This window comes from Bubalus bubalis, chromosome 1 (genome assembly GCF_019923935.1).
Source record: "Bubalus bubalis isolate 160015118507 breed Murrah chromosome 1, NDDB_SH_1, whole genome shotgun sequence".
In the NCBI taxonomy this organism is placed as follows: Eukaryota; Metazoa; Chordata; class Mammalia; order Artiodactyla; family Bovidae; genus Bubalus; species Bubalus bubalis.
In genome coordinates this window covers 42,456,453-42,484,363 of record NC_059157.1, presented here as the reverse complement: position 1 = coordinate 42,484,363, position 27,911 = coordinate 42,456,453, and the positions used below count along the sequence as shown (strand labels likewise).

The 27,911-nt window shown below is 41.2% G+C and overlaps 1 protein-coding gene across 3 annotated transcripts in view; it reads right to left on the bottom strand.

The window, feature by feature from the left end:
• CSMD1 (CUB and Sushi multiple domains 1) overlaps positions 1 to 27,911 on the bottom strand; it is a 2,066,326-nt gene that overhangs the window by 309,114 nt on the left and 1,729,301 nt on the right. For all 3 annotated transcript variants that reach the window (XM_025272930.3, XM_044938991.2, XM_044938996.2), the window contains 2 exons: positions 1,366 to 1,557; positions 432 to 558 (listed from right to left, as the gene is read on the bottom strand). In XM_025272930.3, coding sequence (XP_025128715.3) covers positions 432 to 558; positions 1,366 to 1,557 — 319 coding nt within the window. The remainder of the gene's footprint in view (positions 1 to 431; positions 559 to 1,365; positions 1,558 to 27,911) is intronic.

Sequence of the window (27,911 nt, the reverse complement as noted above, 5' to 3'; positions counted from 1 at the left end):
GGGAACAGAACCTGATGCAGAGAGACCCCCACCTTTAACCATCCAGCTAAGGCCCCCACACCTGCATGAGGCCCTCCTAGACCACTCACCCCAACTAACCAGAACTGCCCAGCAACTCAGAAAGTCATGAGCACACAATTAATTGTTTGCAGCGACTAAGTTTTGGGGGCCCACTTGTTATGCAGCCAAAGCTAGCTGATGTACTTAATTTCTTTTTATCTTTACTATGGATGCCTTAACACAAGTTTTCAAAGGAATACCAAAGTGAGCATGCAAGACAATGAAAAATTTGGCCTTGTGTTTACATTTTTTCCTTTGACTCAGAAACTTAAATCTAATCATGGATAATAAGAGATATACTACTATCTTCACTACATGAATAGGAGACATGCTTCTATTCTCAAATCACTGAAACCCAATAAAACGAGTACCTGATGGTCTTCCCCGGGTCTGCCTCTACCACCCAGGTGCAGTGGAGGTTGTTGTCATAGGGAGCAGGGTATCCCGGAGACAGGATGCGTCCTGAAGTGGCAGCGTGGATCCGCCCCCCACATTCCGCTGCAATGGATTCAAAAAATGGATAAGTTTACTCCAGGCCTTACAGGCTTCACTTTAACCACCTTGAAAAGCCCAAACCATCACATTCGTGTTGCATACACAGGAAAACAATCACAGTATCTCGCTGTTCCTGTCACTGCTTTTCTAAATTTACTTGTTCCCCAGTTGGTATCCTCTGTGCAAAGTCAAGAGAGTGAAACAGTGAAAGGCCATGTTATAAATCTAGTGATATTTCTGTGTACAGAAGAAGTATCTAATAATAATTCTGTATATAGAAGAAGTAATAATACCTCTCTATATAATTCTATATATGCTTCTATATATGCTACTACTACTTTTTCTATATATAGTATCTAATAATACTTCTCAATAAAACAGTACTAGGAGATGTGTTTTTCCTACCTACACACATGCACTCACACACACACACACACACACACACACACACACACTCACAATATTGTCTTTGCTGTTTAGTCACTCAGGCTCAGTTGTGTCCCACTTTTTGTGACCCATGGACTGTAGCCCACCAGACTCCTCTGTCCATGGGGTTCTCCAGGCAAGAATACTGGAGTGGGTTGCCATGCCCTCCTCCAGGGGATCTTCCTGAGCCAGGGACTGAACCTGGGTCTCCTACATGGGCAGAGAGATGGATTCTTTATCACTGAGCCACCAGGAAAGCCTCTCGCAAATATTAGGATTAAACCCACACTGGAGAAAGAGCAATAGAAGTCTCCCTGTGCTGGGAGAATCAAGTCAGAAGACCCTGGGCTTCCTGCCCCCAGCACGCACTTGCAGGCAACTCACCTACACAGGAGGGCAGTGGCCTGTCCCACACTCTCCGGTCTCCACTCAGACAGGTCAGAGTGCCCCCGCCGTGCATAGCGTAGCCCGGGTTACAGCTGTATAGGACGACCGTCTCGGTAAAGTGGCCTTCATCCCGGATCCTGTAGCCATAGTTAGGGGTCCCTGGGTCCTCACATTTCACTAGGTCAAAACCTGTGGGCAAGGAGGGGAGGGGTGAGTAGAAAGAAGTCACTGTGGCATCTGTATTGGGGTTCAAACACTGATGAAACAGACCGGGTTGTTAAATGTCCTTTGACGTGTAGGAAGAAAAAGAAGACTCTGAATTTAAAAACATGGAAATACATGTGGGTCTTGATTGGGTTTATCTGTTAACCACTGGTTTGTTTCTTGGGGTTTTACCACTTTATTTGTTCCTGTCTATTAATATACTTATGACTGAAGCCCAGAAGGACAGTACGGTCCTTCCCCCACCACTCCAACCCCCACCCCTCACCCCATCTCCTCCACCTGCCTTTTGTCTGTAGAAAAAATTTAGTCACATAATAAGCTTAATCAGAGAAGTGAGAAAGCACTCAAACAGAACAAAATATTAATAGTTTAGCCATTAAACAAGGTCAAGGACGTTCAGTTTCTCCTCAAGGGCTGCAGAAAATTTTCTGAGCCATATCCTGAAGATACTGAAACCCCCACCAGCTGGAAGAAGTTAACTACACGACGCCCAGACTGCAGCCATGACATAAGGTGTCACAATTCCTAGAACTGGTCTCAAAGAAATGTTAACAAATTGACCCTGGAACTGAAGACTAACTGTACTTAAAGCAGTCAAGAAGACAATGATCAGACCACTGATGGCCAGTTTCAAGATGACCGTAAGAGCTGACTGTGCTGTTTCTACAGGTAGTGCCCCCTCCATCTATAAAAGCTCTTGCCTGCTGAGTGTCAGTGTGTGTGTGTGTGTGTGTGTGTGTGTGTGTGTGCGGGGGGCATGGAATCAGCTTTTGGACATGAGCCCACCTTCTATCCTGGTTGCCACTCTCTGAAATGACTTTCCTTTTCACCAATCTTGCCTCTTGAGTATTAGCTTTCAAGCAGCAAGCAGCTAGACCCCACTTTCAGTAACACAAGGAGAGTCTTTATTCCAAAGAGTTCCAGGCCGTCATCATCTGACTCACACGTCCAGTCAGCATCTAGACTCTGCAGTGAGTTCACGTAAGCTTTCCCTGTCTCCACACTGCCTTTTATCACACCTGGGGCCTTCCAGGAGGGCCACCCTCGCCACCTCCAGGTGCTTATTGTCTGTGTTCACTCAAGCCCCTCATTCCAGGCCCACTTCCTCTAAAATGCCCAGATCTCAAGCTTGGAAATTTCCATGTCCTTCCTGCTCACGGAGCTGGGCTCTCTGTCCCACCTGGGGCCAGGGTGAGGTTCCTGAGCTGCTCTGTGTGTAGCACAAACTCCAGAATGAATCATCATAATTACTTCATCAAACTAAGCTCTGAGACTTGAAGAAAGAGATGACAGAAGTGAAGATTTAGCCTCTGTGGTACCAAGAGCTGTATATTGCTTTCATGTGAAGCAATAATTTAAGGCCATCTGTGAAGAGAGTTCTACACTAACAAATCTCTCTTCCCATATCATGATGCAAATTTTGACCATTAAAAAAAAAGTAGAGCTGGAAACTTGAAGGAATACATGGGTTGTTTTCATCTATTTCCACCTAACTTTGACTTCTTCCTTTTCACGAAAATAAAATAAAATAAAATAAAATAAAATGAATGTGTGAGTTTTGCTAAGTCTTTCTGTCAAATTTGCTTTCTGAATGCTTTTCCACTGAGGAAGATACATCTTTAAATTCACATGATCATTTATCCTCAGAATCTCTACATAATCCAGATAGAGTTCTGCTGGTGTGTACATGGGAGGGAAACCAGTACACATTTGAGAATTTACATGTAGTGGCCAAGCAAAGTTTCCTGAAATACTTTTTTTTTTCTATAAAATGTCAGTCTTTACTTATTGTGCCTTTATGAAAACTGTTTATCTATTTAAGAAATGCAAATTGCTGTAACTCAAGATGCCCAGAAGGACAGTGTATCTATTTCAGCACAAAGCAAAAGGATATTTTAAGTTGCCACAAAGGGGATCAGAATTAAGAAGAAGGGTCCCATGCACATAGGGTTTCAGGGCTCATGCAGATACCTGACAACTCCAGTCTGATGCATAGTCCCAATACCACCAGGAATGGAAGATGCTAAGCTGCTGAACTCACTTAGATAGAACTGCCATCCTTATTCCTGCCTTGTCAAAGGCCCTGCATATTATTTAGCCATAGTGTCTCTTGTGCAGAAGGGAAAAGGAAGCAAAGTCTTTGTTGTTACTATTTTATTGGTTTGGGGCTTGGATGAGACAGTGTCAGGGTGGTGCTTTCAAAAGCACCACTGCCCGGGGTGGCCGGAACAAGAAACTATCACTGGCTGGGGTACAATGGCCAGCGGAGAGTGACGGCTGGAGTAGGGCTCCACAGATAATGATAATCACCAATGTTTCAAACTGTTTCAGCATTTGGAAGTCAAATTAGGTATCTGAGTATCAATGACAATGGAACATAAAACTCGAAATAAGCAGCAGACAAAATCTAGGTCTCAAAATGAGAAACAGAAAGAGTCAAACACGTGTCCCTTTTGTTTGTACTCCTGTGACAGGAACCTGGAGAAGTAAATCTGACATGAGAGGAGTCAGACTCAAGTGCCAATAGACCCGAAGTTCTCTCCAAAGCAGAGTGAGGTCCCTGTAGGACAGTGGCCCAGGGGACAGTAATCACCTGCTGTCCTGCTAAAATCCACACCCCCTGTAACCCAAGCTTCTGATTCTTCCAGAAACACCAGAAAGCTGGATTTTTTAGCTTAATAAAATGATTGTTGAATAAATACATATTTCAAAAGTGGAGATGCTTAAATCCTAAAATTAGATTATGAAAACTAGATGTAAACAGTTTTAAAAGAAACCAATAATTTCTCAGTTTCTGGAGAAGGCTGAGACTCAATTCTGAAAAGTTGTCAATATTCTGTCTAATTTTTTAAGACTAAACTTTGTGACGCAAAGACCTTCTGAGGATGATTAAGGGCTGGATAGAGAAATGGCCCAGCTTGTCCGAGACCTTTTATTCTGACAGTGAGTTATTTCCTGGTTATACAGAAGACTTTTGTTATGAAAGACTGTCCTCACTGGAGATTAATGCCTATAAAAGATAAAGTAATGACATTGATTTTCCTGGTGACTTATGTGCTGTCTCATTAGCTTATAGCCATCAACTCTACAGACAAGAGACTCATGCTTAAAGGTTATCCAGGCTTTCCCTCTAAGTTCAGATAGCATGGCTTTTAAAGTCTTCCATCAAATAAGCTATTCAAGTTCTAAAATCACAGAACGTGTTTATATTAAAATTAGCTTGAAGAAACATTTCCTCTGTCCCAAAAACTTGTATTATGAACATTTTTAAAGGAAGGAAGTAAGAATCACTGAAAAACAAACAACAATGTATCAATACAAATGTCAACTAAACTTTATCTGTGTTGAATTTTTAGAAAAATGATTGTTTTATTGTTTTTTCTATCAGTCTAGAAAGATTTCGTCTTTTTCTAAACTATATATTGTCACACAGATGAGTTAAGTCATGCTGTTTTTGAAAGGGCATTTATTCTTTCCATTGCCAGCTGTCTTGTTTTACTTATGCTCCTTCTGTTATTTTTTTTTTTTTTAAAGATCCGTTAAATCCTTGATGGCATCACGAAATACATTATTTTGCTGAAAGTCCTATAATTGATACTTAAATGTCTAAAGCTTCTAGAACTACCTGAGGTCATTATATTAAATATATTCTTCTTGTCAGAAACTTGAAAAGTATTTGTTTTTTTTATTTTTATTATGTTGATATTCTCAAATTCAGTTTTTCAAGTCAGTGAAAAGAGCTTTGTTTGCACAAAGCTTCTTACAGGATTTAATAATTCATGCACAGTTACAGGCAGAATCATAGACATTTATCCCCAGAGGAATCAACATCTCTAAAGGACTAGAGAAAGATCTCCAGAAACCCCAGATTTCTATTTCTTGCTGCTTGTGCCGTGAACCAGCCTGGCCCTTGGACTCTGAGTCCATCCACATGCAGTAGATACGCTACCTCTCTCCAAAAACAGAATGAGAGTCATTTCAATTGAGTCCGGCTTGCCATTTGATTAGGGCATAATATTAACATTGTCTCTTAAAAATTTCAATATTGCTTGTAGACACTGGTGAACCAAGTTGAAGTGATGTATAGTAACAGATTTCTTAACTGGCATTATAAAATTCTGGGATGTTCACCCTGTGTCCATTTTAGGAAAAATATTTTTTCTGTGGTTCATTAAAATATCTCAAAAATATTCTCTTACATTTAATTTAGATCAACAGAGGTAGTCCTCCAAACAAGAGGTTTTTCCATTTTAATTAGAATCTAAAAGACTTTAGAATGACTACTCTTAAGGCTGCTATAGAGTAATGACTTTAAAAATATAGAGAATATATCCTTTTCTAACTTGAAGCCACTAGCTTGACATAAATCAGTGTACAAATACTGGTTTTCTGTATTTTCTTTATGCCATAGAACCTTTAAAAAGATTAAAGTTATCTGTCAAAACATTACCTATTAAGAGTTGCAATTGCTGTTTGGATCTATTTAGCAATTCCATTTCTTTCTGTTTTCCAGTGATTTCTTCTTAGTCACATAAATAGTAAAGATGCTTTGAACAAATGTTTTAGTCAAAACAAGCTCCAAACATCAGGCTAATGAACATTATTACTTCATCTTTTGCAGCTATTACCCAATTTTAATGTTTTTAAGGATTAAATCTTTTATCTCTCCAAACTCTAACAAAATATTACTGTTACAAGAGACTTCCACTTAACTCTCAAGTATTTTGACTAGTTCTTATCTTCCAAATCAAGCACTTATGTTTGAAAAGAAGCTGGTGTAAAAAAAAAAAAAAAAGAAAAGAAGCTGGTGTAGACTTAATCCATTTCATACACCCAAGAAGAGCAGTGAGGGTCACGGTTGGCTTGTGAATTCTTCATCCTGCATCCCAGGGACTCTTCAGAAACTACCTTCATTCTCTGGTGAGCTTTGAGTACACAACTGATGAAGAATCTTTATCATGTATACACTTCTGATATCTTCTCCTATGCACCATTGATAAAGCCTCACAATGTTTATAGAAACCTATTATCTCTTTGCTTTACCTAATAAGACATTTCAATTTGCACAATGTACTCTTTGCACAAAAAAAAAAAAAAATAAAAGTTAGTAATCTAAGAAATGTTGCCATATGCAAAACCAACAACAGCTCACTTCATTCAGATAACAGATAAGGAGAACTATGCCTAACACTTAAAAGTTCTTTTTTATTAACTTCCTTTATTTGCAGTCATCTACAGAGAAATGTGTTTGGGGGGAGAGCATTTCTGAAACTCATTTTTGTGGTTCACTTGAAAGTAAAAATCACTAACTGTGAGTGTCATGAAATATTTGATTAACTCATGTTTTTAAACATAAATCTCATTATTCAAGAAAGAAATTCTGGGTGAAGTGTGTGTGCGTGTTTAGTTTTTAAACTGTTATCTATTAAATTATATATCTACACTATTTGTTCAGCTATGCTGTGATTGGTTTCAAATTGATTTTTTGGTCAGCCATGTTGTTTGAATTTAATCAATTTCTTTTCCCCAACATGCTAAATTTTATTATCATTGTTATTATTTTGTGATTATGTGAGCAGCCCTGGTGGAAAGACACTGAATTTTCCCAGAATAGCAATAATCATCAGGATTGTGATAATGTTTAAATGGAGCTCAGAAGCTCTGAGCTTCAAAGGGGAAAAAAAAGAAAAAAAAAAAACTGAAGAAGTCCAGAATGAGAATCAGATAACCAAAGAGATTAACTATTTTTATGGAACCATATTGGTTTTTATCAAACATATTGCTAAGATATCATAATGGAATGTAATCACAGCTAAGAATTCCAGAAGTCCATCTTGAAATGTGCAATTCTGAATATATTATATAATTCCAGAACAAATCTTTCAGGTTGACTACACTCTGACTTTGAGAAGAGCTACCCAGTGGTTCCAATTGTTAATACATGTTCTGGGAAATCTTTCTGAAAGAATTCATACTATTCACCTGAATATTACTATTGAATCATACTATTCATTTCACTCTGAATCAGTCTTTAAAGTTATCAAAAGGGCGAATCCTCTTCTAACACACTGCAGTAATAACTTATAATCAGTGTGTCATCTAAATTTTCAAACATATTTAGTATCACTTCTAGGGCAGGGACTTTGAGAAGCACAGAATGAACAGGGTTCTATCTTTATAGTCTAGTTAATTACACAGACCAGAAAATAGCATTTTCAAGATAATATAATAAATGCTGTAGTAGAGGAGGAGAGATTCCTGTGAAGGATGAGAGAGGCACAAAAGGAAGCAGGAAGGTTGGGAGAAGACCTGAGTTAGTCCAAAAGGATAGTTGGCATCAGAGGTGATAAAACCAGAGGGAGGAGAAGCTTCAGGTCAAGTCTTCACAGGTGTGTGGGCATCTGGAAGAATGTGGTCTCTCCCAGGAGTGCAAAGCCATTTCTGGGAGTATGGGTATTTGCTGAAGCTTCTTTTTAAGCGTGAGGGTGGAGTGGGAAGAGGGCTGCAGAGAAGATGGAGTGGATATGGACAGGACTGGCAAGGGCTGGACTGCAGCCCAGGGAGTTGAGACTGAGTCAGTGTGTGATGGAGTCCGGGAGAAACCAGGGCAGCTGAACAGGCAGTGATGCAAACACATTTGCATTTCAGAGAGATAATCATTGGCCCTCTGGATGACGGAGTGGAGTGGGGAAAAAGGCAGGAAAATGGAACAGATGCTTATTTAGTGTTGAAAGGAACTGGACATGGAGCAACAGACTGGTTCCAAATAGGAAAAGTAGTATGTCGAGGCTGTATATTGTCACCCTGCTTATTTAACTTCTATGCAGAGTACATCATGAGAAATGCTGGATTGGAAGAAACACAAGCCGGAATCAAGATTGCTGGGAGAAATATCAATAACCTCAGATATGCAGATTACACCACCCTTATGGCAGAAAGTGAAGAGGGACTAAAAAGCCTCTTGATGAAAATGAAAGTGGAGAGTGAAAAAGTTGGCTTAAAGCTCAACATTCAGAAAACGAAGATCATGGCATCCGGTCCCATCACTTCATGGGAAATAGATGGGGAAACAGTGGAAACAGTGTCAGACTTTATTTTTGGGGGCTCCAAAATCACTGCAGATGGTGACTGCAGCCATGAGATTACAAGACGCTTCCTCCTTGGAAGGAAAGTTTTGACCAACCTAGGTAGCATATTCAAAAGCAGAGACATTACTTTGCCAACAAAGGTCCGTCTAGTCAAGGTTATGGTTTTTCCAGTGGTCATGTATGGATGTGAGAGTTGGACCGTGAAGAAGGCTGAGCATCAAAGAATTGATGCTTTTGAACTGTGGTGTTGGAGAAGACTCTTGAGAGTCCCTTGGACTGCAAGGAGATCCAACCAGTCCATTCTGAAGGAGATCAGCCCTGGGATTTCTTTGGAAGGAATGATGCTAAAGCTGAAACTCCAGTACTTTGGCCACCTCATGCCAAGAGTTAACTCATTGGAAAAGACCCTGATGCTAGGAGGGATTCGGGACAGGAGGAGAAAGGGACGACAGAGGATGAGATGGCTGGATGGCATCACTGACTCGATGGACGTGAGTCTGAGTGAACTCCGGGAGTTGGTGATGGACAGGGAGGCCTGGCGTGCTGCGATCCATGGGGTCGCAAAGAGTAGGACACAACTGAGCGACTGAACTGAGCAGGGGATATGTGATAGTAGACAAGGGAAGATTATGTGTGCATACAAACCTTATCAGGCAGAGGGAACTTAAGTGATGAGTGAGGCTACAGAGAGATGGCCTGTGATGAGCAGAGAACACAGGAAAGGGAACAGAGCTGGTATGAGAGGCATAGGGATCATGTGTCAGGTAGAGAGGAAGCACCAACATCATCAACTCATAACATGGTGTCATCTCATCACAGATCCAGTGAATGTATCCAGGAAAACAAGGCAATCCTTCACCAACAGCTTCTTCTAGGAAATAATTAAAAACAAACAAGCTTTGCAGCATTTTGGGACAAGAATCAGAAAGTAGCAGGCCTTAGAGCAGGGGTCCCCAACCTCCTGGCCAAGGACCATACTGCCTGTCAGATCAGTGGCAGCATTCGATTATAAATAAAGTGCACAGTAGCTGTAATGTGCTTGAATCATCCCGAAACCATCCCCCACCTCCAGTCTATGGAAAAACTGTCTTCCATGAAGTAGACTCCTGGTGCCAAAAGTGGTGGGGACTTTAGAAAACTTTAGAGAAAGGTTGCTGCCTTAGAGAGCTTACTCTCCAACAGAGAAATCAGAAATAATAACAAATAACAGCATGTTGTGACAAGTTTCCGAGCAGCAGAAACATAAAATATGAGCCAACATGGACACAAGCATAACAAATGCATGGTTCTGTTCTCTGTTGTTTTCAGCCTGTATTTTCTATTAGTTTCTCTACTTTTTCTTAGTTATTTCTTATTGTAGTCACTTCTTTTTCTGTTGGAGGTTAACAGTAGGACATACACAAAACATTTAATAGGAATGTTTATGTTTTATAAGGGTGGCTCCTTTCAACAAACAGAAAGAGCTGTGACTTATCTGATATATATTAATGTTTGTCTGGCATAACTACTCTATATGTTCAGATGATCCATGTCTTTTATACATTTTAGTGTTTTTCCCCCTAAACTTTAAATTTTTTATTTTGTATTACAGTATAGCTGGTTAACAATGTTGTGGTGGTTTCAGGTGAATGGCAAAGGGACTCAGCCATACATATACATGTATCCATTCTCCCCTAAACTCTCCCGTCTGGGCTGGCATATAACACTGAGCAGAGTTCCATGTGTTATACAGTAGGTCCTCAAGAGTTACGCATTTTAAAGATAGCAGTGTGTACATGTCATCCCAAAGTCCCTAACTATCCTTACCCCCTTGCAACCATAAGTTCATTCTCTAACTCTGTGGGTCTCTTTCTGTTTTATAAGTTCATTTGTATCATTTCTTTTTAGATTCCACATATAAGGGATATCATATGATATTTTTTCCTTCTCTGACTTATTTCACTCAGTATGACACTCTCTAGGTCTGTTTATGTGCTGTGATTGGCATTATTTCTTTTTAATGACTGAGTAGTATTCCATAAAGTGTATATAATACAACTTTAGTTTTAAGCAAAAATATTGACATAAATATCTCTACTCTGACTGTAAATGTATTACTATTCTCCTAAAATGTACTTTTAATCATGATTTCTACCTGATGATGAACGTAGTAAATTATAAGCAGAAGCTTAGTCTAATAACACTACTTTTTTACGGATAAAATATATTGGAGACTATAATTTCCCAATATAATTTTAACCCACTATATTAATGGGCATAAAGTGAAAAAAATGAGGTAATTTAACTGATCAAATTGAGAACATAAACCTGGAACATCTTGCTTTCTGACCTACAACATTAATTCATGAATGAAATCACTTAGTTGACATGCATTTATAAAGTACCTACTGTGTGCCAGATATTCTGCTAGGTGATGAAGATAAAAAGCTAATTAACCTCAGTCCTGCCCCACCAGGAGCTCACAATCTGTACAGGAAGAAAAACAACAGTTAATACTGTCCGTCTTTAAGGACATCCAGTAACTAATTCCACACACTCACTAAGCACTTCCTGTGTGCCCTGCGGGTCTACGTGCAGGCAGAGCCTAACCCTGGGTGCTCAGAGCTCCATGGGTAGTGTTACTATCACATCAACAAGTGCTTAAGGAGAAGAGAACAGACAGATGTGGAGATTTCAGGTGCAGATGGAATTGCTCGTGGAGCTGGAGTCTCCTCTGTCCTTTCCGAGGTTTCTGTGAGGCAGGACATCAGTACAGGGCAGCCCATTCACAGGCAGCCACCCACACGACATATGGCTGCTTCTAAATGAGCCACCTGTACTTTCCAAGGAACGCCGGCTGACAGCAAACAGCACATCACACGCCATGGAGGAGGCTTCTTCCAGTATTACCAGCAAAACAAACAGACATGCATACACACATCTGTTTACACAGAGGGACACCCAAAAGCACGAGGAGGTCAGCTTGGCCAACTGTACAACACATTTAATTACAAAGAGTGCAATTTGATTATTGTCAGAACATTTTACAAGAGAGAGTGGTAGTTTTTCATTTTTCTTTTTTTACAGAAGAATTTAAGAAGTAATTTCTCTTTAAAGATCTGTGTTCTTTGTTTTTGTCCAGGGATAATATGTCTAAAAAATAAAACTCAACAAGTTTTAAACTTTGAAATCCACAAATTGCTTAAAATATAGCAATTGTTTTAAGCATTGGATTATTGTTGATTCTTTAAATTTTAGTTTATAGTTTTGATGGACCTTCAGGGTCAAAAACAAGCAAAGTTAAGAGGAACTGAAAATCCTTTCCAATGCATGCTTATATAATTTAATATAACCCAATAGCAAAACAGGGTAGATATGAAAACTAGATTTAATACAGGTTTTGATAGATTATGAAATTAAATATCAATATAAGTAGAGCCAATATCTAGAATGAGGTGATAAGTGAGAAACTTCTGCATATATTGATCACTACACCATAATTGAAATAGGTGGCTCAGCAGTAAAGACTCCACCTGCAATGCAGGAGATTCAAAAAGCATGGGTTCGATTCCTGGGTTGGGAAGATCTCTGGTACTAGGAAATGGCAACTCACTCCAGTATTCTTGTCTGGAGAATTCCATGGACAGAGGAGCCTGGTGGGCTACAGTCCACGGGGTCACAAAGAGTCAGATATGACTGAGTGTCTGAGCACACACAAAATAGTATGCTTGCATATTTTTAACACTAAGACACGCTTTCAACAATGAAAGACATTCTTTCAACAAAGAAACTTGGCATTACTGTCAAAATGATTTATATCATTATTTCACCCATAGAAAATTTTTCAGATTTTTCTTTCCATATTGCTTAAGAAAAACTAAATCCACTAACTGAAATGATGGAAAAACAGGAGGAAGAAAAATTAGGAACACATCAATAAGTTATTTTTAAAAGTTATTTATTACTAATATAAGCTTATTAACATATAATTTTAAGATCTGGTGTCTAAACCTTAATGCTGTTTATGTCTACATTTATTTGTTTTTAGGAGGGAATATACAGATTCACATCACATTATTTGTTTTTGTTTTTTTTTTACTCCAATAGAGAAATACAAGTTGTGGCTGATTTATTATTTTTCCCTGTGATGTCAGTGTCGATTATTTGCTTAGGAACCAGATGAACAGACTGGGCCCTGACTTCAGACGTGTGTTTCCATGAAGATGGACACAAATACAAAAGCAGCACTTAACAGAACATTTAGTGCATCAGGTGCTTCTATCTACACACTCTCTTAACCCTGAAAATAACCTTAGAAAAATCACAAGATCCTAAGCAAGACAGACTGGAGGGCTTGTCACAACCAGAATACACGGTGGCAGCCCACAGAAAGTCTGGCTGCTTCAGGAAGCACACAGACTCAGATGGCTATGCCTGCTGCCAGAGGGCTTCCCTTCCCTCTGCAGAGAGGGAAGAGATCCTTCCTCGAGGGAGGAACTCCCTCTAGGGGCCTCCAGGCTCTCCCACTGAGACAGGAATGCAGGAACTGAGGCACACCTGACAACGTAGAGAAGGCACGGTGCCATGTCTCTTCTCATCCGCTAAGAGTCACTTGACTTTGCCAAAAAATGAATGAAAAGAATTTTGAAACGTCCCACTTAGGGACTTCATTTTTCTTCAGTCATAACCAGTAAATTTGTTACATTTTCTTTTCCCCAGAAAAATTTCCACATTGGATCAAGGAACAAGTCGAATTTACCAACAGCCAAATGGACTTCATACTAGGCTTTGAGGCGTTATTCCTGAGGCAGCCCTTGACACGGGTCCTGATTCCCCAAGCACTGTTCCTTCCTCTCTTCATTTTGTGTTTCTACCCATGGCACAAAAAAATGTCTGGGAGGAAGGCAAAGGCTCCTACTGGATGATACCTGAGGAGCCCAAGGGGAGAAGGTGAGTGAGTGAGGAAAAAGGACCCCGCTGAAGGGAGGCTGAGGACCCGCTGGAGAGCACAGAGGATCGGGGGAATTCTGCCAAAATATTGTCCTAAATTCAGTCCGTCCTCAAATTCACATCCCTGGGCCCATCCTCTTCAGTTTCCAAGTGCCAGCTATGCCTAGAAATGCTTCTTTCTCCCTGCCCGCATACTGTGGAGACGTTTACAAGGAAAAGTAAACGATTCATGAAAACACTCTGAGCCCTTCATGAGTACACTCCATAAATGTAAGGGATCACCAACAATACTTGGATTTATCACTACTGCTATTATTCATACACCATCACTTTTATTATTCTACAACAAATAAATACAGAGTAAGAGTGAAGCCAGCCGGCAGAACACTCCACCTCCGGCTGCGCTGTGAGGGCGTCCATTGCCCAGACGTGGCCGCCATGACGGGACCACCGCCGGCCTCTGGGGCAGAAGGCGGGGAGAGCGCGGCTCCCGCCTCCCCACAGCCGGTGCTTTCACCAACCGTCCATGTGACGGACGGCTCAGCCCTGTGCAGCCCTGAGCCTGGCTGACACACACGGGCTCCTCAGGACTTCACACGGGCGCCGACAAGCCTCACCTCCGCCGAGCCTCACGGAGAATACAGGAGCAAAGCCAGACGCGAGAGAAAGCCCAGTGTGCAGCCAGACAACGCGGTGAGACCCACAGGGCCCCCGGATACACTCTCTTCATCTGCCTTTTCTTCTCTCAAAGATGCTCATGCTCCCCGTGCTGGGAGACAATCTCTGACTCCGTGTTTCCACTGCTCCTGAACCACTCACCAACATCTTGGCAAAAACCTCCCTGGTACCCTCTCAAACGGGTCCACTGCCTCCTGACCTCACCTGCTGGTGCCTGTCTTCCTCACCTTCTGCCCGGGATCCGCCTGCTGAGAAATTTCCTGGGGGGATAGTCTACGGGACTCAGGAAACGTCCATCTAGCCACCTTCTTGTCGTGTCCTGTCACCCACTGCTGCCTCGGGGTCCAGGGTGACTGCCTGCATGTGCCCCGGTACTGCCAGCCCTCCAAACCACCTCCGTCCCTAAGGGTCAAGTTCAGAGCATTCCCACTGAGTCTTCCCAGCTACTCCTCCTGAGCACTCTTTGCCCCTCCTGGGTTTGCTATGCATTCTGCCACCAAACACATAATGCTACAGGCTACAGTCTACACAGGCTACAGGCTATAGTCCGTGGAATCACAAAGAGTCGAATACAACTGAACAACTAAAAAATAACAATCCACTGGAGAGGAAAACTCACCATTCCTTTTCCTAGGGTCCCTTGTTTGAGTATAGGGGTCTGTGAATGGGACTCACTGCCTATTGTTTTGGAGAAGGAAATGGCAACCCACTCCAGTATTCTTGCCTGGGAAATCCCATGGACAGAGGAGCCTGGCGGACTACCCTCCATGGTGTCGCAAAGAGTTGGACAAGACTGAGCGAATGAGTACAAATAAGCACACCAGTTAAAACAGAAACAGCAAATATGCTCATGTTACTATGACCCATGGGTGCTTATTTTAATTCTAATGTGTTATTTATGTGGTTTTGATTCAAATAAACTGTTAAGCTTCTTATGATTTTCAAGTGTTATTAAAATACAAAATCCAATGCTTGTCCTAACCCCTTCCCCCCCCCAAAAAAAAATCAGTGAAGTGGCTTTCAAAATCATGAGTAGATCAATAAATGCAGGTTTTTCAAATTTTAATACTTTCTGACTTTTACAAAATTTTGGAGGGTTTAAAAATAGCTTTCAGTAAAAAATATGCACTTAGGGAGATTTCAGAATGTATTAAGCATTACTGAATGTTAGAATGGAGAGTGCTACTATGTTCAGTCATGTCCAACTTTTTGCAACCCCATGGACTGTAGTCCCCCAAGCTTCTCTGTCCATGGGATTTCCCAGGCAAGAATACTGGAGTGGGTTGCCATTTCCTCGTCTAGGACATCTTCCTGACCCAGGGATCGAACCTGCATCTAGTACGTTTCCTGCATGGGAAGGTGGATTCTTTACAACTGAGTCACCAGGGAAATCCTAGAATGGAGTGTGGACAGTCACATTTCTCCATAGAAATGTTTTCCCAAAGAGGGAATTAGCTCTCTCCATTAGCTCTCATTACACACCATTACCCTCTTTTAGGAAATGCTAGACAAAGAAGTCCTGAAATATTTTTATTCCCGAGTGCAACAGCACTGAATCTTCCCTCATCCTTTAGAATTCAGCCCTAAGAGCCATCCTCATCCTTCATCCCATTTACAATCCACTTCATCCCCACGTCCTGGAAACTGAGGGTTAAAAAAAATTCTGTCACTTATATTTTTACCTACCTTGTTCTTACAGCCATTACATCACAATTAGATCAGACAAGGTCCAACAAGGAAATTCTAACTTCATTTGCATCTAGGTTCTATACTATGTATTGTAGCAAGATTAAAACCTTAATACCAAATACCAAGTGATGTCAAAATCCCATTATCCAAAAATAAAGTCTGCCTCCCTCCTACTATGAAATGTCCTCTTCCCCGTTTCCCCAGCTTGTTAAATGAGTGCTGTTGGGTCCAAGAATATTGGCATTGCCCTCAGTTCTTACACTTCACACTGAGCTCTTGCTTACCCAGTTGTTAATGGCATTAAAGGGTAAACTTAAATTCATCATAAGAAAACCTCCACACCCCTTTCGCCAGTTAAAATACTCTTTGATTTCTTTCATAGAATTTCAGAACTAAGCGTGTCTGAAAATGACTACTCATTTACAAGAGACAATATGGTCTGTGATGTGACAAACCCTGCAGCTGGCTGGTGACACAGCTGGGTCTCCAGAGACTCAGGAAGGTGTATGCTTCACCTCGTATCTCACCATTTAGTTACAACATTCGATGGTGAATGCACAGTCCTCGTGTCTGCTATTGAGCAGTGTTAAGTGTGTCACTCTTAGTCTTTGCAAATGTCAAGCTGAATATTCCAGAAGCCTTCAAATATTTAAATATCCCCACTCTAATTGCCTAGTGTTGGAATTTAACAGACATAATTATTGTCATATCAGTGTTTTCTGGAATGTTTACTTAGTAAAAAACAACAATAAAATAACTGCTTGTTTGATGATGCTGTGGAAATCCAAAGAGACTTCAAATGTCTTTATGTCATAATTCATGAAGTTGAGAAAATAATAATTTTGAATAGATTTCATGCCTCTTTTCCTTGTAAAGCATCATTAAGAATGCCATAATTCATGCAAGAAAAATAAAAATCAGACACAAAGTGGCCTGTGATCCATTACCCAGCACTTCCTTTCTGACAAGACACAGATGTCTCTGAGATTCCTATCATCCCATGAATGACCCTTACAAAAACAATATCTATGACTTTGACTAATATAATAATTATTACTTTTTTTCCCCTAAGAAGAATGGAAAAAATTCTGTCATCACTCTTTCCATAAAATGTTAGATTTTATAGCATTCAGTGATATCATCTGTCAGCCTTCATTTTATTTCATACTCAAGTCATATGCTTTTAGTTTAATCCTTGTAATTAAATCATTTATGTCATACTTCACTGAGTCCTTTTGTCTTTCTCAAAGAATTGGTGACCAACAATATATTTAATTCTGAAAGAGGGAAATAGCAGTGCATATCAACTATCAAACTATCACAAAATACAAGGAATTATTAATTACAAAATCAAAAAAAGTTCACAGAACTAAACCTCATGGAAAATGATGAAAAGCTATGTAGAAGCTGTTCCTAGACCCACCATCATGCTGGGGCTTCTGTAGGGTTTCAAGGACCATGATGTGAGTCACCAGAGTGAACTGAGATCCTAATTAGGCTGTTCTCATAAGGACAGAGAAGCAAAGTATGTCATGGTTTCACTGAATTTTTAAAAAGCATTGCAACAACTAATATTTTAGTCTTTGTGATGCTATATGTGCTCAGAAAACCCAGACAGCATACTAAAAAGCAGGATAAGAAAGCTGTGGTACATATACACAATGGAGTATTACTCAGCCATTAAAAAGAATACATTTGAATCAGTTCTAATGAGGTGGATGAAACTGGAGCCTATTATACAGAGTGAAGTAAGCCAGAAAGAAAAACACCAATACAGTATACTAACGCATATATATATGGAATTTAGAAAGATGGTAACAATAACCCTGTGTACGAGACAGCAAAAGAGACACTGATGTATAGAACAGTCTTATGGACTCTGTGAGAGAGGGAGAGGGTGGGAAGATTTGGGAGAATGGCATTGAAACATGTAAAATATCATGTATGAAACGAATTGCCAGTCCAGGTTCGATGCACGATACTGGATGCTTGGGGCTGGTGCACTGGGACGACCCAGAGGGATGGAATGGGGAGGGAGGAGGGAGGAGGGTTCAGGATGGGGAACACATGTATACCTGTGGCAGATTCATTTTGATATTTGGCAAAACTATTATGTAAAGTTTAAAAATAAAATAAAATTAAAAAAAAAAAAAGCAGAGATATCAAAGATCCCAGATGCAAGAATTGGACCACAAGCAAGGCTAAATGCCAAAGAACTGATGGCTTTTGAACTGCAGTGCTGGAGAAGACTCTTAAGAGTCCCTTGGAAAGCAAGGAGATCAAACCAGTCAATCCTAAAGGAAATCAACCCTGAATATTCATTGGAAGGACTGATGCTGAAGGTGAAGCTCCAATCCTTTGGCCACCTGATGGGAAGAGCTGACTCATTTGGAAAGACCTGATGCTGGGAAAGATTGCAGGCAGGAGGAGAAGAGGATGACCAAGGATGAGATGGTTGGATGGCATCACTGACTCAATGGACATGAGTTTGAGCAAACTCTGGGAAATAGTGAAGGACAGGGGAAGCCTGGCATGCTGCAGTTCATGGGGTCACCAGGAGGAGCTACCCCATGTCCAAGGAGTGGTGGCTGCAACAGCACAGGAGGGCCGAGAGGAGCTACTCCACATTCAAGGTCAGGAGGGGCAGCCGTGAGGAGATACCCCTTGTCCAAGGTAAGGAACAGCTGCTGCGCTTTGCTGGAACAGCTGTGAAGAGATACCCCACATCCAAGGTAAGAGAAACCCAAGTAAGATGGTAGGTGTTGTGAGAGGGCATCAGAGGGCAGACACACTGAAACCATAATCACAGAAAACTAGTCAATCTAATCACACTAGGACCACAGCCTTGTCTAACTCAACGAAACTAAGCCATGCCATGTGGGGCCACCCAAGATGGGCGGGTCATGGTGGAGAGGTCTGACAGAATATGGTCCACTGGAGAAGGGAATGGAAAACCACTTCAGTATTCTTGCCTTGAGAACCCCATGAACAGTATGAAAACGCAAAATGATAGGATACTGAAAGAGGAACTCCCCAGGTCGGGAGGTGTCGAATATGCTACTGGAGATCAGTGGAGAAATAACTCCGGAAAGAATGAAGGGATGGAGCCAAAGCAAAAACAATACCCAGTTGTGGATGTGACTGGTGATAAAAGCAAAGTCCGATGCTGTAAAGAGCAATATTGCATAGGAACCTGGAATGGCAGGTCCATGAATCAAGGCAAATTGGAAGTGGTCAAACAAGAGATGGCAAGAGTGAATGTCAACATTTTAGGAATCAGCAAACTAAAATGGACTGGAATGGATGAATTTAACTCAGATGACCATTATATCTACTACTGTGGGCAGGAATCCCTTAGAAGAAATGGAGTAGCCATCATGGTCAACAAGAGTCCGAAATGCAGTACTTGGATGCAATCTCAAAAATGACAGAATGATCTCTGTTTCTGAAGCAAACTATTCAGTATCACAGTAATCCAAGTCCATGCCCCAACCAGTAATGCTGAAGAAGCTGAAGTTGAACGGTTCTATGAAGACCTACAAGACCTTTTAGAATTAACACCCAAAAAAGATGTCCTTTTCATTATAGGGGACTGGAATGCAAAAGTAAGAAGTCAAGAAACACGTGGGATAACAGGCAAATTTGGCCTTGGAGTACAGAACGAAGCAGGAGAAAGGCTAATAAAGTTTTGCCAAGAGAACGCACTGGTCATAGCAAACACCCTATTCCAACAACACAAGAGAAGACTCTATACGTGGACATCACCAGATGGTCAATACCGAAATCAGATTGATTATATTCTTTGCAGCCAAACATGGAGAAGCTCTATACAGTCAACAAAAACAAGACTGGGAGCTGACTGTGTCTCAGATCATGAGCTCCTTATTGCCAAATTCAGACTTAAATTGAAGAAAGTAGGGAAAAACCATTAGACCATTCAGGTATGACCTAAATCAAATCCCTTATGATTATACAGTGGAAGTGAGAGATCTGATAGATAGAGTGCCTGATGAAGTATGGATGCAGGTTCGTGACATTGTACAGGAGACAGGGATCAAGACCATCCCCATGGAAAAGAAAAGCAAAAAAGCAAAATGTCTGTCTGGGGAGGCCTTACAAATAGCTGTGAAAAGAAGAGAAGTGAAAAGCAATGAGAAAAGGAAAGATATAAGCATCTGAATGCAGAGTTCCAAAGAATAGCAAGGAGACATAAGAAAGCCTTCCTCAGCGATCAATGCAATGAAATAGAGGAAAACAACAGGATGGGAAAGACTAGAGATCTCTTCAAGAAAATTAGAGATACCAAGAGAACATTTCATGCAAAGATGGGCTTGATAAAGGACAGAAATGGTATGGACCTAACAGAAGCAGAAGATATTAAGAAGAGGTGGCAAGAATACACAGAAGAACTGTACAAAAAAGATATTCATGACCCAGATAATCACGATGGTATGATCACTCACCTAGAGCCAGACATCCTGGAATGTAAGTGAAGTGGACCTTAGAAAACATCACTATGAACAAAGCCAGTGGAGGTGATGGAGAAGACTCTGATGCTGGGAGGGATTGGGAGCAGGAGGAGAAGGGGACGACAGAGGATGAGATGGCTGGATGGCATCACCGACTTGATGGACATGAGTTTGAGTGAACTCTGGGAGTTGGTGATGGACAGGGAGACCTGGCGTGCTGCAATTCATGGGGTCACAAAGAGTCGGACACAATGAGTGACTGAACTGAACTGAAATAGTTGGACATGACTGAGTGACTGAACAGCAACAACATACTAAGAAGGGAGCACGATGATAAAATATCCAGTTAGAAGACAAGAAACCTTGCTCGCATACTCATGTCTATCTCGAATTTCCTCTTGACACTGAATAAATTGATTAAGCAACACCCATATCACTTTCCTCTATTAAGATTGTCAAAATAATACTTTGCCTTTTCCTCCCTGTGAAAACAGACACAGATTCATGTCTGGTATTTAGGGGAGCCTCACCATGAGGCAGCCAAAGGTAGGAGGGTTTCGGTCTCTGGGTAAAGCAAAGTCTCAAGCCCAAGCTTTACTTCTTAGAAATGCTATCAAGTTTGGCCTCAAATATTTTCTTAATGAAATTTTATAAGAATTAAACATTTTGGGGGCTTCTATTCCCTGGTGGCTCAGATGGTAATGAATCTACTTGCAGGATATGCAGCAGGAGATGTAGGTTCCATGCTACTTCCCTGCGTCAGGAAGTTCCCCTGGAGGAAAGTCTGGCAACCCACTTCAGTATTCTTGCCTGGGAAATCCAATGGACAGAGGAGTCTGGCAGGCTACAGTACATCAGGCCTCAAAGAGTCGGATATGACTGAGCAGCTAACACTTACACTTTTGATGTTTATCTAAAAATGTATCCATAAAAACAGAACTTTCTAAGGAAATCATGAATTGTATGCTTGGGTTGAGAGCTGGGAACTGTTTTTTTTTTAATGTGCATTCCCTGAGATGCTTTTCTTCTTCATAAAATGTTCATCTTATTTTACAATAAATACACAGTTCTTTGCAGGGACTAACCATCTGCATCTCTCTCTGTCGGACTCCTTTTTCTGTTGAGATTTTTCATTGAAAGCCATTTTATTCTGCAAAGTGCATTATGTACAATGTGATTCCATAAGCTTTCCTTGTAAAAGCAGAGTAAAAATGTGATTTTCAGAATTCTTACAAGAAGGTGTAAGTTTATTAAAAATGTATGGAGACCTTGATATTTTGATAGGTGAGGTTTCTGAAAGTGCAATCACATACACATATGTCCATTTGCATGTCATGCTATGAACAGTCTTCTCTGTTTATAATACCATCCTTTTCACAGCACAATAAAGTCTTAGTATACAGTTTAATTTTTACTCAACATATAGATCTTTCAAAAATATCAGTTTGAAACCTATTAAAATTATCTTTTTTTTTCTTCTTATTCACAGGCAAGAGTTGCTTTGCTGTACTTGATAAGACTTCATGGGATAAATATTTTAATAATAACCCCCAAACTAAAGTAAATCTAACCTAGGGATAATAAAGTTAAGGGTACATAACTCGGTTTCTTCTGGGAATAGACTAAACTCACAAAACAATTGCCTATTATTTTATAAAACCTTTATAAAATTATCCTCTAGATAACTGGAAAAACAAGTAATACTAGTCACACTTCCCAGCAGTTTTATCTGCTGAGTTTTAGAGCAATTTCTAGCTCCATGAATCTTTACTTACAAATTATACATCAGCACTCTAGTACCACATGCTGCTGCTATTGCTGCTGCTAAGTCTCTCAGTCATGTCCGACTCTGTGTGACCCCATAGACAGCAGCCCACCAGGCTGTCCCATCCCTGGGCGTCTCCAGGCAAGAACACTGGAGTGGGTTGCCATTTCCTTCTCCAATGCATGAAAGGGTAAAAGGAAAGTAAAGTCACTCAGTCATGTCCGACTCTTAGCGACCCCATGGACTGCAGCCTACCAGGTTCCTCCGTCCATGGGATTTTCCAGGCAAGAGTACTGGATGGGGTGCCATTGCCTTCTCCAAGTATCACATGAGCAGACACCAAACCAGCAAGATAGGTTTGCCACAATCTTAATCTTCATGGAAAAGAAGTAAAAAGCTGTTGTGTGGACTTATTTTTGCTAGTTAGTTATTTTCTAACCCCATACCATACTTTCCCCTGATTTGCAGCACAGTTATAAATAAGTTTTAAAACTACCCATTGAACCAAACACTATTTTGACATGATTTTCTAGAACATAAAGACTGAAGATGTGATAAATACTATTCTTAGAATAACATGATAGGTTGCATTAGAAAAACAGCAATGCTTACAAATATTACAACCAAGATGTTTGAGAAATTTGTGAATGTCTTTGTTATACACAAACTTGGATTGAACTTGCTTTTACAATGGCAAATTAACTTGTACAGAATTTCAAAAATCTAGTTATCAAAAAAAAAAAAAAAAGAAGAAGTTATGACATGAGTGCCTCATTGTCCACCTAAATATCCTTCATTGTCAGGGACTTAAAGCTACTAGAGGAATCTCAATCAGAAATAGGCAGATCTCACCAAACACACAAAGAAACAATTATGTGAAGCCAGGGTGGCATTAACGGAATCTTATTGCAATCACTTCACAATGTATACATGTATCAGATCATCACATTGTTCACCTTAAACTTATTATGTGCCAATGACATCTCAGTTAAGCTGCAAAAACCCCAAATAAATACAGTGACTCCTGAAGTAACTGGGTGGAGATGGGCAGGATGAGGGACACCCGTAAATTACATACCCCCACTTAGGATGCCACCCAACCCCGGGGAATTAGCTCCTGTTATCAATCCATGGTCTCAAGGTCTTCAAATTTCAGCCTCTGATTTATCCTATTCTTTACCTTCTGCTCTGTTCCCAGTAATTGATTGCTCACTGTGTCTGTGTACACGTCATGGCTGCAAAATTTGTGACTTGTTTTGAAGTATGAAGGTGATGATGCTTAGTATTTCATTATTGGCCTTGAGGATATATTCACACTCAGAGTCGTGCTCTCATTTATAATAGTGTATTTAGTGTTGGCGTCATTTTAATTCTATCAGCATGTTAGCAAAATCTAGATGACAGCTGCATAAGCTGAGGCTCTGGGCTCTGATTTTCGCTTCCACAGACTATGCTGTGGGTTGTTAGACTGAGAGTCATGCACCTCCGCCTCTTACCAACTTCGGCAAACAGGGTGAATGAGGGGTGATGGCCCCAGAGGCTGGAGTGGAGGGGACGGAGGGGATGTTCTGTGCAATGAACACATCCTTTTCTTCCAGATTCCAGTTGTAGGGGGACTCTGGGGTTTCTCTCTTGGATTCTCTTCTCAAATAGATAATTCAGGGTTCGGAGTAGGCTGAACAATTTCAGGAGACCAAAGCATGGAAATTACTCAGCCATGAGAGAGAATTGGTTGTGGGGCAGGACAGGACAGACCCAGTTTCTTATTCCCAAACTGAACACAGTCATCTGCAAACTACGTGGTCTTGGGGCTGGAGGGTCTCTGGGTTCTGGGCTGTGAGGTCTGCTGGGTCTCAGTGCGGCCCAGTGTAGCTGTACCCCTAAGGCCCTGACTTCCTGGAACAAGCACTCCCCACCCCTTTCTTTTTAATAAACAGTGTCCAAAGGGGCCGTGTGGACCAGAGCAGCGCTTCCCAGCAGGTTCGCGGTTTACCTTCAGCCTCTCAGAGTTTCTTTGAAATGTTCTTCCTCATCTATTCTCTCAAGTTCCTTTGTCTCCAGTGTTTTACAGATGTCCCTGACCATGGGTTGCCCACTCCACAGTCTATATTGTAAACATCAGAAACAAAGACGTGAGGCTTGCCACAGCCAGTGGGGTGAGTCCCCCAGGGAAGCTAACAGGTTGCCTCTTAAAGGATGGATGGCTTTGTTGGATCAGACACCTCGCTCTCTACCCTAAATAGATTAATCTCACTGGGGGCTCTTGAGACTTACACACAACAGCAGAATGCCTATTTCCTCATTGAAAACAATAGATGACAAGGACATGGAGCATGGACATGCAGACAGAGAGGGGATGGGGAAGGTGGGACCAATTGAGTAGGTAGAATTAACATATATACACTACCATGGGTAAAACAGGTGGCCAGTGGGAAACTGCTGCATAGCACAGGGAGCTCAGCTCGGTGCTCTGTGATGACCCAGAGGGGTGGGAGGTGGGGGTAGAAGGGAGTCCAAGAGGAAGGGGTATATGTGTACTATGATAGATATGGGCTTCCCTGGTGGCTCAGCTGGTAAAGAATCCACCTGCAATGTGAGAGACCTGGGTTCTATCCCTGGGTTAGAAAGATCCCCTGGAGAAGGGAATGGCTACCCACTCCAGTACTGTGGCCTGGAGAATTTCATGGACTATATAGTCAATGGGTCACAAAGAGTAGGACGTAACTGAGTGACTTTCACTCACTCATTATATGTGGATATATACATACAGCTGGCTGACTTCACTGTATCACAGAAACTAACACAACACTGTAAAGTAATAATTCTCCAATTACAAATAAGGAAGTAAAGATGTCGGAGAAGGCAATGGCACCCCACTCCAGTACTCTTGCCTGGAAAATCCCATGCATGGAGGAGCCTGGTAGGCTGTAGTCCATGGGGTCGCTAAGAGTTGGACACGACTTCACTTTCACTTTTCACTTTCATGCATTGGAGAAGGAAATGGCTTCCCACTCCAGTGTTCTTGCCTGGAGAATCCCAGGGACGGGGGAGCCTTCTGGGCTGCCATCTATGGGATCGCACAAAATCAGATATGACTGAAGTGACTTAGTAGTAGTAGTAGTAAGTAAAGACGTAAAGCTTAATCAATCAACATAAAATAAAAATAAATAAAACAATGAATGGAGTCAGTCCATATACTGGAATTCCTCTGTCAACACAAGCTGCTATCTTTCTACTGGGAGAGTCACAGTAGACACTGACACCCTCATCCTGTTGAGTATTTTGACTGATAACCATGGTGTGAGAGCAAGGGTCATTCATTAAATGAAGTTGGTTACCTGAAGGGAGGGCAGCCTAGTCACTCCATCTCCAGCACTGTTTTCCCAGGGGGTAAGACCCTAGAATCTACTTGCTTAGGCTTCTGAGCCAGACACATCTCAGTGGGGAAGGGGTGGGGTCACTAAAGAACTTCCATTTTCAAGGCCCATTAATCTGTCCTTCTGTGACTACTGACTATCCCATACCACCCTCTCAAGGCATCCCTCCTTTTGCTTCTTTTTCTTTTAAAAGGTATATACAATATGCAGTCTGACTACTTCATTTGTAAGTAAAAATGAGTGCATATTTCTCCTCTGTCCCATTATGTGTTATTGTAAAAGTCAGCATGTAGTTTTTCCTCCTTTACTCTCAGAGCACCCATGGTTAGCAACAGCATAGACAGAGCACTTGGGTTGTCATCATCCTCTTCTTTCAGCCCTAGACTTCTTTTTTTTTAATTTTTTAATATAAATTTATTTATTTTAATTGGAGGTTAATTACTTTACAATATTGTATTGGTTTTGTCATACATCAACATGAATCTGCCACAGGTATACTCATGTTCCCCATCCTGAACCCCCCTCCCTCTTCCCTCCCCATACCATCCCTCTGGGTCATTCTAGACTTCTATTAATTTTGTTCCTCCAGTACTATTAATAATGGCTTAGCCGTCATGTTGACCAACACCACTGACTAGCTTCCAAAGTCGTCCATAACCAGGTTCCTGCAGCTCATTTTGTTTTCTTTATTTTCCTCATCATTCATCTTCCATTCTGTTCAGACATTTGTATTCATTGTCTCACGAGCTCAAAGATATCATTCAGCTCTCCACATCTGTAATCTGTGTCCTTTCATGCAAATCTAGGTCAACACAATTATCATTTGCTAAGTGCTTCTGGAGGTGATAACAGAAGATAAAGATCACCCCTCTTAAAAACCTCACCTTCTATTGGTAAAAACAAAAGATGTAGAGAAAAAATGTACAGGGCCTGGGGGATGCAGGAGGGCAGATGATTCTCAACAGCAGAGCAACCTTTACACGAAAAATAGCATTTAAGAATGATCTTAAGGAATGAGGCAAAGGGCATCAAGCAGGAGGGAAAGAAACTTCTGGAGCCTTCTAGGATTAATGCAGCTTTCAAAGATCTGTCTCCTTGCTCTGGAAAATTATATCTGCCATGGTGCTGGTGGTTCAGACGCTCAGTTGAGTTTGCCTCTTTGCAATGCCATGGACTGCAGCTCACCAGGCTCCTCTGTCCATGGGATTTCCCAGCAAGAATACTGGAGTTGGTTGTCATTCCCTTCTTCAGGGTATATCTGCCATGAGAGAGTGAGTGAGTGAAGTCGCTCAGTCATGTCCAACTCTTTGTGACCCCGTGGACTGTAGCCTACCAGGCTCCTCCATCCATGGACTGGAGTGGGTTGCCATCTCCTTCTCCAGGGGATCTCCCTAACCCAGGGATTGAACCCAGGTCTCCTGCATTGCAGGCAATGCTTTAACCTCTGAGCCACCAGGGAAGCCCATAATCACAAATAAACATAAATGGAATATATATTTATTTGTGAAATAAATAATGGAATTCCAGTTGCACTATTTCATATCCTAAATGATGATGCTGTTAAGGTGCTGCACTCAATAGGCCAGCAAATTTGGAAAACTCAGCAGTGGCCACAGGACTGGAAAAGGTCAGTTTTCATTCCAGTCCCAAAGAAAGGCAATGCCAAAGAACGTTCAAACTATTGCACAATTGCACTCATCTCACACGCTAGCAAGGTAATGCTCAAAATTCTCCAAGCTAGGCTTAAACAGTACGTGACCTATGAACTTTCAAATGTTCAAGCTAGATTTAGAAAAGCCAGAGGAACCAGAGATCAAATTGCCAACATCCCCTGGATCTTCAAAAAAGTAGGAGAGTTCCAGAAAAACATCTACTTCTGCTTTATCATCTACACCAAAGATTTTGACTGTGTGGATCACAACAAAATGTGGGAAATTCTTAAAGAGATGGGAATACCAGACCACCTGACCTGCCTCCTGAGAAGTCTGTATGCAGGTCAAGTAGCAACAATTAGAACTGGACATGGAACAACAGACTGGTTCCAACTCAGGAAAGGAGTATGCCAAGGCTATATATTGTCATCCTACTTGTTTAACTTATATGCAGAGTACATCATGCAAAATGCCAGACTGGATGAGGCACAAGCTGGAATCAAGTTCACTGGGGGAATATCAATAGCCTCAGATACACAGATAACACCACCCTTATGGTAGAAAGTGAAGAACTAAAGAGCCTCTTGATGAAAGTGAAAGAGGAGAGTGAAAAAGTTGGGTTAAAACTCAACATTCAGGAAACTAAGATCATGGCATCTGGTCCCATCATT